We start from the raw sequence: 10,858 nt of genomic DNA, 5'->3' as shown, positions 1-10,858 counted from the left end.
CGATGTTGGTATTCCTGGATGACTGAAGTGACGTACTTCGTTGCTAAAACATAATATCCTGTCAAAATACATTCTTTTAAGTCTTAAATTTCGAGATATATCTTGTGAATGTATAGTTAAATGGAACTACTGTAACTAATTTTTTTATTTAATTGTTACATATACACTTATTATAATTAACAATAGTTAAAAAGTGTTTGTAAAAAACTGAAGTAAAAATCACATAGAGTCACCATAGAGTAGTTTTTTATACTATAGATTTTTCAACTACGTTTAAATTGAATTACATATTGATATTATTTATATCCAGGCTACGCAATCGTAGACTTCGAATAATAACGCTCAGAACGTGAGTAGGCTCAAGCGAAATGAACTTATGAAGCAATTTCAATGTGGCCTTTTATGGCTACATACGTTTCTCCGTGTCGCGCTGTCAAGTTCTATGACAATTAGCGCGCGAAAATGATTGAAAAATATCTTACTGTGCTAAGGGTGTCACAACGCATCGTATAATAAAAAAAAATCGATAAGAAAATCACATTTCACACCTAAGTACTATTTCACAACTTATAATTTAAGCTAATACATCGGCCAAATCAGCAAAATATTTTGTAAACGAAATAGACGCCAGTAAATTATATGTTGCCAGCTATGAAAGTACTATTTACCCTCTGTTGGGATATTTTTTTGTGTTTATTGGTAGATATTGATAAGAGGCTATAATGAACGACGCCACATGATGTTGTAAGTATTCAAAGTCAAAGTCAAATAATCTTTATTTAATTATGCTTAAACTAAGCGATGTCAATCTACTATAAACATTTCTTTTAAATTATCGAATTTACCATAATATGTTCGGAAAAAATTGAGCTCGTGAAAAGAATCTTTTCAATCAAATAGAGTATTTTACAATGACTGTAATAAACATACCAAATTAGTTTCTAAGGTGCTGCATCCAATGAGACGTGTATATATATTTTATCTACACCCATGCTTTAAGTCCTCTATTAAAGATTCTGAAACAGTTAGCTTATTGCCAACATTAAAAAACCAATGTTCTAATAACCATTACAACATCCAAACGAGTGTTGTAATGTTGTACTGAATTTCATAACAACACTCCTATGTTTTTTTTTCTTTTGTTTGTTATTTTTATTGTTTTGTTTACAAAAATTGAGCGATACATTTTAAACGCTGCAAAAGAACATTATATTCGAATGAATTTTAATTATTTCACTATACAAAATGTAAATTACTACTAAAATAATTAATAAATAAATAATTGTTTCATTAATACTTAGTTTATTTGTATATAATCAGTAATGGATGATATTAGGTTACTCCTAGGACTGGTGTTTTAATGTTAGCAGGAAGCTAACTGTGTCAGAATCTTTTAAAGGATTCATATTCTGGGTGTAGATAAAGTCTTGTATGCAACTCTTGATAATTAGGTATTAAAACACTCATGTGATACTATTATCACACGAGGCGAAGCCGAGTTCACATATTCGTGTTTTAATACCCCTTATTACACAACAGTTGCATAAATAACTAATAAAGTATTTCACTAAAAGCAATAAAGAATAAACTGTATAAATATAAATTATCTTATATTGGATGCATCACCTGGAACCCCTCTTAACCATCTTACCCGCTGATTTGTTATTATTTTTGAATGTAAATTTAATTCAAAATAGCGTTTGCTTAATTTAATTTTTTTTTATAGATTATGGTTCGAATTTATAGTAGAAAAACTGATAGAGGAGGGTGGAGTAAAGAACAAATGAAATTAGCCATTCAAGAAGTTTTGGATGCAAAAAAAAATTATAAATCGGCGAGCGAGGCTTATGATGTCCCTCAAACAACACTCGAGCGTAAAGTTAACCAAGCGAGAAAAGGACACAATAATATACTAAAAGTCAAGGCCCCCTTGGGTCCAATTACTATAGTGTTTTCCGAAGAAGAAGAACAAATACTTGTTATTAATTTAAAGGCAATGGAAGGAAGAATTCCAGAAGTTAGCTTATGAGCTAGCGGTTCGTAACAATAAACAACATAAACTTAACGATCTCAAGGAAAAGGCTGGTAAGGACTAGATGCGTGGATTTCTTAGACGTCATCCTGTCTTGAGTTTACGAAAGCCAGAAAATACGTCAGCCGCTCGTGCTGCTGGGATAGAGTGTCTGTTTAAAATTTTTCGAACTGCTAGTTAGAACACTTGATTATAACCCTTTTACTCCAGATAGGATTTATAATTGTGACGAAACAGATGTTTCGATGGTGCCAAAATCACGGTCCAAAGTGATCGCAGCAACGGGTAAAAAGCAAGTGGTAGCTTTGACATCAGCCGAACGAAGAACAACTATAACCATTGAAATTTGTTTCAATGCTGCAGGGACATACCTTCCTCCAATGTTTATATATCCCCGAAAAGCTCCATCGAACTCATGGGCTGAATGTTCAGAATTGAATTTGAACAAATGAATTTATATTAATTAATTTATAAGTCTTTATTCACTCAAAGTGCATAGGTATGTAAACTTTTTTACTATTGATGACATACTGGCTGGTTGTAAAAAATAATTTCGATTATGTTTTGTTTTTTTCATAAAACTAAATAAAAGAGAATTTGTTTGAATTTAAGTGCGTTTTTATTGCTACGTTTAGTCTTGATTTTATAATGTTACCAACCATTTAAATAAAGTTAGCGACAAAATTGATTTGTTAGATATTATTTACGTCATGGAGCGACGTCATTTGACGGCAAATGAAATGCAAAGAGCTGTAGGGATGATGCAAGCGGGAAGTAATCTATCTCAGGTATCTCGGCATTTTTGCATTCATAAAAGTGTTATTTGTCGTCTTTTGCAGCGCTACAATAATACAAGAGAACCCGCTAAACAGCATTCAGGCCGTAAAAGGAGTACAACCACTCGGCAAAACCGGTACATACAACTGACTGCAAGACGCCAACCGATGTTAACCGCTCGAGAGATAAGTTTGAGGCTACAAAATTCAAGTGGTGTTGATGTAAGTTACCAAACTGTGCGAAATCGACTGCATGAGTACGGCCTACGAGCTTGACGCCCAATTAAGTGCCCACTGATACGTCACGGGAATCGCGCTCGTCGAAATGAATGGTGTAGAGAACGCAGAACATGGACCTAGGAACAATGGGATAAAATTATGTTTTTCGATGAGTCGCGATTCGGGTTTAGACCCGATATAAGAAAGGTGCGAGTGTACCGTCGGCCTGGAAATACTGAAAGGCTCAGGTGCATTCAGGAAGTTCATCCATACAGCGGCTCAACAGTTATGGTATGGGCGGGTATTATGAAGAACAGGCGAACTGAGCTCGTTTTTGTAAATGGAAACATGAACGCTGAAAATTACGTTGAGGATATTCTCAGACCTTATTATATTCCATTTGCACAAACCTTTGGCTCCGATTTTTCGTTAATGCATACCATTGCGCGTTCACATACAGCTCCGCGAACCAGTCAATACTTGGCAACGGAGAACGTCCGGGTATTGCCCTGGCCTGCACAATCACCAGACCTCAACCCCATCGTGCACGCATGGGACATGCTCCAGAGGCGTGTTTTGAAGGACTTGGACGGAGTGACAATAACCCAACAGCTGAAGCCGATGAGCTGCGAGCTGATTCCATTGGAAGCGAATACCGCAAGATGACATAAACAGTCTTATTAATTCAATGAATAATCGTTGCCGACAAGTTCTGAATAGCAGAGGAGGCCATACTTTGTATTAAATTATCCTATTCTTTCACAATAAATTCATTTTCTTTAGAAATTTCATTTTGTTAAAAAAATGTTTAGTTGCTTATGTATCTTAGTTTCTGCAGTATATTGTAATATTGTTCATTTCTGTTATTAAAATAACTTATAAAGACAACAGCTGTTATTTTTACGTCATAGGACCCTAAAAATATTATTTTAAAAATAAAATACAACGTTATAATGTGAAAAACCATCCTAAAATTTTAATTAGTACATGTTGCTAAGACTTTTTTATGTGTGTAGTTTCCCAATTTCAAGTGACTGAACAATGCCAACTGTAATTAATGATGATAAGATCTTAATCGCTGCAGAGGCCACCGAAATCGAATTGAACGCTGAAAAGGAACCCGAAGCTGATACAACTTCGACACCATCGATAGCAGAAATCTCACAACGAACACTGACATTTCAACCAACAGTTACATCGTCAGCTCCTGATACTCAAACGGCCACCTGCACTGCCTTAAATTCTTCAACACACACTACTTTAACCAACTGCTACAACCTCACATCCAGTACAGCAAGCAACAGTAATTTGAATAATGCAGAATGCTATATGGAATGCCATCTGATTAGCCCGAAACAGTTAATGCCTTATCCACGAAGCGCCGAAAAAAGACCAAGACAGTCGAAGAAGAGGAAAAGCAGCTATTATTACTGCTTTTTTTTATATAAAACAGAATAAGAGGAAAGACAAAACAGTAAGAAACCGAAACCAACTGTAACAAAGAAAAAGAAAATAACAATTAAGAGATCTCAAAAAACCAAGAAAGCTGACGAAGAAGGTCGTCTGACCTTCTTCGTCAGCTTTTCAGAAGATGAAGATACAAAATGTCTGTATTGCCACGGCTTGTATTTCGAGTCTACTGAAGGATGGATCACTTGCTATGCTTGCGGTGAGTGGGCGCATTGTGGCTGTGCAGGAGTGGAAGATAACGATGACAAGGCTGTCCATATCTTAACAACGTTTAAATATTCTATATTCCATCTTACCCATGGGGGTACCCCGTCTTGCCCTATAAGTGGAGTAAGATGGGGAGGTATAACTATTTTTTTTAAGTCGATATTTCTTGCACAAGGAATATATTTTTCTGTTTTGACTGATTATGATTAAGACATCAGTCTTTCTTCTATAAGAAAATAATCATATTTTCTTAATAAAAGTTCCTACATTAAGCATTTAAAAACATGGGTTTTATTCATAAAAACGTTAAGGTTCTTACCCCACCTTCCCCTATGCCTTAATTTTCATCTAAGTTATCTATAATATAACCGTTGCTTTATATTATTATATTTTGCATCATCAGTCCGTGAAGTTGGAGCGGGTGTAATAAAATTATGCAGTGAAGAAGAACACAAACACACACACTCAAATTCCTGAAGTTTTCCAGTGTTTCGTGTTCCTGTTCGTATTCATTAGCACAAAGTTTCCTGATTTCAACGATTTTAGTTCCATGTGGCAAAAATTTCCAAAAATTCCTTTAAGTTGTTTGGTATTAGGGTTACCATTATATATTCGCTGCAGTCAGCATTCTATACAATAGCGAACAAGGAACATTACAATTATCAAATTAGTGTACTGTTATCGGTCTTCTACAAAGTTTGAATGAAATCTGACATTTTAAATTGGGTCAAAATCGCGTCCAAAGGAGTCGGTTACAAACAAATATACAAACAAACATACAAGTGAAGCTTATAATAGAACAAGCGTGTAAAATGGTATTTTATTGTAAAAAGCATATAGTGCTTGATGTCACGTCATACGGGTGAACTATAACCTGGTTTTATTGACTTTACCATCTACCTATGCACACGGTACAATAACTGTAATTGCACTAGTTTTAATCATTATGTCAGTTATTGACGAAAATTATATGGTAATAATTTAGTAAACGTTTCCAGTTAAATTATTAACAAACTATAACAGCAGCGTAGAATTGACTGTTATGCAAGTAGAGATCACTGTCCATAGATGGCTCCTGGCGGGAATCAGCTGTTGCTACATGCGCAGTGCGCAACTCTGAGGGGTGAAGGGATGAGGGCCTACATCCAGTGCGACGGCGCCCGGTCAGTCGCGCGTCGCGCCGCCCCGACCCTAGCTTAGCCTCAATACTATTTCGCGGCACTCGCGGCCTTCCCCGCGCTACAACATTCACAGAAACCTACCAAATTACCGCAGCAAATATTTATCACAAAACCAAATATATGCAATAATAATAATTCTGTATCATGCGGACACGTAAATCTTTAGAAAAACCATCAGCCTTTATAAATAATATCAGAGTTATGTTATGAAACGCTGAAGTTAACTTACAAAATGCTAGATAATTCAATGCAAGAGCTGAATGGAAGTGGACCCAAGAAGAGGAGGAACTCAGCGGAAAACATCTGTGATAAGGATGAAAATGTACACATAAGCCAGGACTTGAAAAAGAATGATGAAGTGAAGATTCATGATGCAGCGCCAGACCGAGTGGAGTTACTTCATTGGCGTGACATGCCCAAGCATCTACAGTTCAATCCGTACGTCCTGACAGGCTACAGGCCACTTCAGGATGTGAGTGGATGCATACGAAGCCTGTTCTACTTCCACAATGAGACAATCAACATTCTTACGCATGGTATGATTTTTTTATTGACTATTGTCGTTTTTAAAAACTTTCAGTGTGGCTAAGACAAGTTACGTAAATCAATCACTTGAAACAGTTATACTATGTCAATCGTTGTATTGTACCAACACATTTACCAGATTTGGTAAATAATCATATATATCCAGCATTAACGATGTTGGCAGTATCTAGATATTTTTTCATCAAAAGGAGGACTAACGAGCGTACAGGTCACCCGATATGAAGTGATCACCGCTGCCCACGATCTACTGCAATACCATAGGAATTACAGGAACTTCTTAGTAAAACTTCATCGAAATAACCTATATATACTATATTTTTCAATCAAATTCCAATTTAAATTCAAATTTATATAGTATCACACTGGAAACATCGCGCAAGGAGCTCATCTCATAGTTGAGTTGTACGCTGAAGACAATTCCTTGAATACCGTTTTGTGGAGGAATGCCACATATGGAGATTGTTAGGATGATGCGAGTTATTATATAATTGCAACCGAAAACCAATAAGAGTAATTGTAACTTTTCATTACGTACGGTGAATCGATTTGGTTGAGCTAAAGATCTGTGCTAATCTCGGTATAAAAAATTTGAATGTGTTACATATTCAATAATCTTTGTACTACAAAGAATATTTGATCCCTTACTGAAAGTCAGTGTCCATTCGAAAAGAAATGCCTATTATCTGAGAAGAACAGGAGCAATAAACTCACAGGGATTTATTTTTAAGACCCAGTAAGACTTTCTACTATATGAAACTTCCTAAAGACGGTTCTTGTAATTCCTCAGTATTAAAATACTTACTTCGATCAACAAACGAATGACAAAATGAACAATTTTCCAATTCATACAAGTTCGACATAAATGAAAGGGGCGCACAAAAAGGGTTACGTTTAATAAACGAGCTAAAGGCGAAAGCAATTGTGATTTTAACGGCTTATATTGCGTAACTAAACTTGTAAAATAATTTATTAAATACAAAAAATTATAACTTATAATATAGTTGTCATTTTACCCATCTGCATCCACACGGGAGGGATAAAACAAAAACCCATTTTTATATTGCCTCACATAAATTTTGTAGTCATTAATTAACTGATTTATGGATTTATTTACTAATATTTTAGTCACATTTACAAAGAGCAGCATCAGATAATTATTTGCCAAGTCACGCCAATTTTTAACCGACTTCAAAAAAGGAGGATGTTCTCAATTCGACTGTTTTTTTTAACTACCGTAACGTAGTTATAATCATCATGATAAGTAGTTGGCGTAGTCAAATATGATGATCAATGGAACTCATTAACGACTTTACAGTAAGGTTGCGTAATCTGTGGCAGAATTTCTTACTGTCTGTAATCAAATTGCAATGCGCTTACGTTCATTGCTGCATTACATATTTTAGTAGATCTACACATATTCAGACAAATTAGTTTGTGTACTTCAGATTGACTAAAATTCAAAAAATGTAAAATAACAAAAAAACAATCGACTTCAAAAAACCTATTCCAAAACGATAGACAAATTATTTAATGCACTAAAAAAAAATATTGCTTATTGTTATACAATCTATTTCTAGAAGTGACGAGGCGAGAGGACACGAATAGTTGTGGAATGACAGGCATCAACGTGATGTCGATGATGCAAGGTTTGCAAGAATATTTGTACCCCCTTTTTGTAGAATCGATTGGCGGCTGCAGTATAACGGAATCGATACAGAGACCAGCAATGCATCTCTTTGCCATATATGTATATTCCTAATAACGTAAGCCTCTTGCCCGTTTGCCCCTCTTAATAAACATCACAGCCAATCTTGGTTTACAAAACTTTGCTATTAAAAAGAGCAAGGCGGTATATTTTTTTTTTTACTTCATAAGTATCATTTCCTATCCAAACAGCCTGATTGTATCATTTACTATCATATTAGTGTGATCAAAGTCAGGGCGAGCAATAGTCTTCTTACCCGATAGTAAAGAACTTCAAACAATAACGGCTTATTCGTAAAAATACATTTTTATACAACCCAGAAGTAAATTAAGGCAGGCCATTTGTTTTTTCAATACATTTCCTGGTCGCAAAATGTAAATAGCTTGAATCGTATCCCCAATGAAATGGAGCATTCCAACACTATGAATAAATTGTATACCAGCAGCGTTTGCGAGGATTGTACACGTTGTTTTGAATATCTACTGACACAGAGCGAAGTTATACCGAGTGCCAATAGCAGACACATTTGCTGAAATTTTATCAACGGGAGAGTAAGACTCACTTGATGATGAGATCCTGCCGTTGCTTTAGTGCACGCTTAGTTTTATTTAACTTCGAGTACCTACCTACCTCCTAGATAGAATCTATAAACATCCATTTCAATGTTTGATAATACGGTCGCTTACAAAATCCGATCTCTGATTACTGATTATTAATCTAGATTTTATGTCATCCATCAATTGATCCTAGATTTTATGTCATCCATCAATTGATCCTAGATTTTATGTCATCCGTCAATCTATCCGAATTTACATTTCAATATCTAAAAAGTCTCGTGTCACAATGTTATTTAGCTAATTAAATTAGTTGACTCCTCCGAAACGGCTAGATCATTTTAATGAAATTTTATAAATTGTATATTTAGCAGGTCTGAGAACCTGTCGTTATCATTATTATAATTTCCTTACTCAGGTATAGAAAAGTCTGAGAACGTATATGTATAAATTAAGTTTTAACGGTTCCGTACCTCAATAGGACGAAACAGAACCCTTATAGGATAACTTTGCTATCCATCTGTCTGTCAAGGCAGTTTATTTTGAGATCGATTTAAACAGTTACAGTCTCTCAAAGCTGTGAAATAAAACGTAAAAAAAGATACGGCCGTTCATACTACAATAAACGTATATTTCGACTAGAGCTAAAATTTGGTAAGTAATACCGTCTTATACTACAAGTAAAGGGAAAAGTCTCAAAACGATACATTTGTAAGTAAATAATAAAAAACAGGGTCTTTATGCAAGGAATGGCGATCCAAATTTTGAAATAATCTAACAGTTGCATGTGGGGTAACGTATAAAATTGCTTTATTGGCGCAAGCTTAAACAAATTTGTTAAATTATTTTACAATATATATTTTACAAACTTGATATGCACGTTTTGCTAGCAATTTGATATCTTTTTATAGATAATTTTAACAACCAAATTACAACACACATTCTTGTAGTGGCAGGAATGACAACCGCCTACTAAGTGAGTCCTAGCATCTGTTGTATACGAAAACAGGCGTTTTAATTTATCAAACTGTCAGCACAAGATGTTTTAATTAAGCCCAGGCCGATAAGTTACCGAATCGCTTTAGCTTGCTCCATGAAGTATTTAATAATGCTCCATGAAGTTAACGAAGCTATAGGTTTAGCAATATTTTAACACAAGATTGATTGTGATTCCAACAATCTTACATAAAACAACTATGGTTCAAACAAAAAAAATCTTATATATATTTACAATACTATGATTACATTAAATTAAAACTATCATTTCGTGGAAGTGTACCAAGAATACTGTCAGCAATTCCGCGTTGGATAGCTAGGCTGCTCCGTTGACCGAATTAGCTGCCAGCGCTTAGGTTTCGAAGATAGTACTTTGTACATTCTCCGCGCGTCTGGGCCCCACGGATCAAGTGTCTCGAGACCAAACGGCACAAACATGTAAGAATCACTGAGTCATATTTGCGACGCTTGCTGTCTTCGCCAGTCGAAGCTGCCGCCCTTGCATCAACTGACGTAACTTGGACATGACAAGTAGCTAGAGTGTCGATGCGCAGTCCCACACCAGAAAATAAGGGATGAGACGAGCAGGACGTTCAGCAGATGGTAATTGATACGCCCTGCCCATAACAATGCAGTGCCGCTCAGGATTCTTGAAAAATCCCAAAAATTCTAAGCGGCACTACAATTGCGCTCGTCACCTTGAGACATAAGATGTTAAGTCTCATTTGCTCAGTAATTTCATAAGCTATGGCGCCCTTCGGGTCGAAACAATGCTTACACATTACTGCTTCACGGCAGAAAAAGGCGCCGTTGTGGTACCCTTTATCTAGCCGGCATCCTGTGCAAAGGAGCCTCCCACTGGTAAAGTAAAGGAATTAATTATATTTTATCACAAAGACAGTGATTGATTATGATTACACTGGGTAGGTAATTAAATTTCAGTGTTCCAAGCAGTAATTATGGTTACATAAATATAATATTTATAATTTTTTTCGTACAAGAGTAATAAGTATTTTTTTGATTCGATTTAATTAAAATTTATTGAAGTAGGCGTTACTTTGCGGAAATCCATAATTATCCAAATGTTTTAAGTTTTCGTAGGTGTTAATTCCACCAATATTTGTCTATAAGCAATTGGACACGTGTTTCGCCTGTACACCATTCCACCTTCG

The 10,858-nt window shown here is 35.5% G+C and overlaps 1 protein-coding gene across 1 annotated transcript in view; it reads left to right on the top strand.

The window, feature by feature from the left end:
* The first annotated feature begins 5,889 nt into the window (after positions 1-5,889).
* LOC126966737 (progestin and adipoQ receptor family member 4) overlaps positions 5,890-10,858 on the top strand; it is an 89,242-nt gene continuing 84,273 nt past the window's right edge. The window contains exon 1 of the mRNA XM_050811005.1: positions 5,890-6,421. Coding sequence (XP_050666962.1) covers positions 6,118-6,421 — 304 coding nt within the window. The 5' untranslated portion in view covers positions 5,890-6,117. The remainder of the gene's footprint in view (positions 6,422-10,858) is intronic.

This window comes from Leptidea sinapis, chromosome 11, assembly GCF_905404315.1.
Source record: "Leptidea sinapis chromosome 11, ilLepSina1.1, whole genome shotgun sequence".
NCBI lineage: Eukaryota > Metazoa > Arthropoda > Insecta > Lepidoptera > Pieridae > Leptidea > Leptidea sinapis.
The sequence above is the reverse complement of the archived record's forward strand: the minus strand, read 5'-3'. Positions and strand labels throughout refer to the sequence as shown.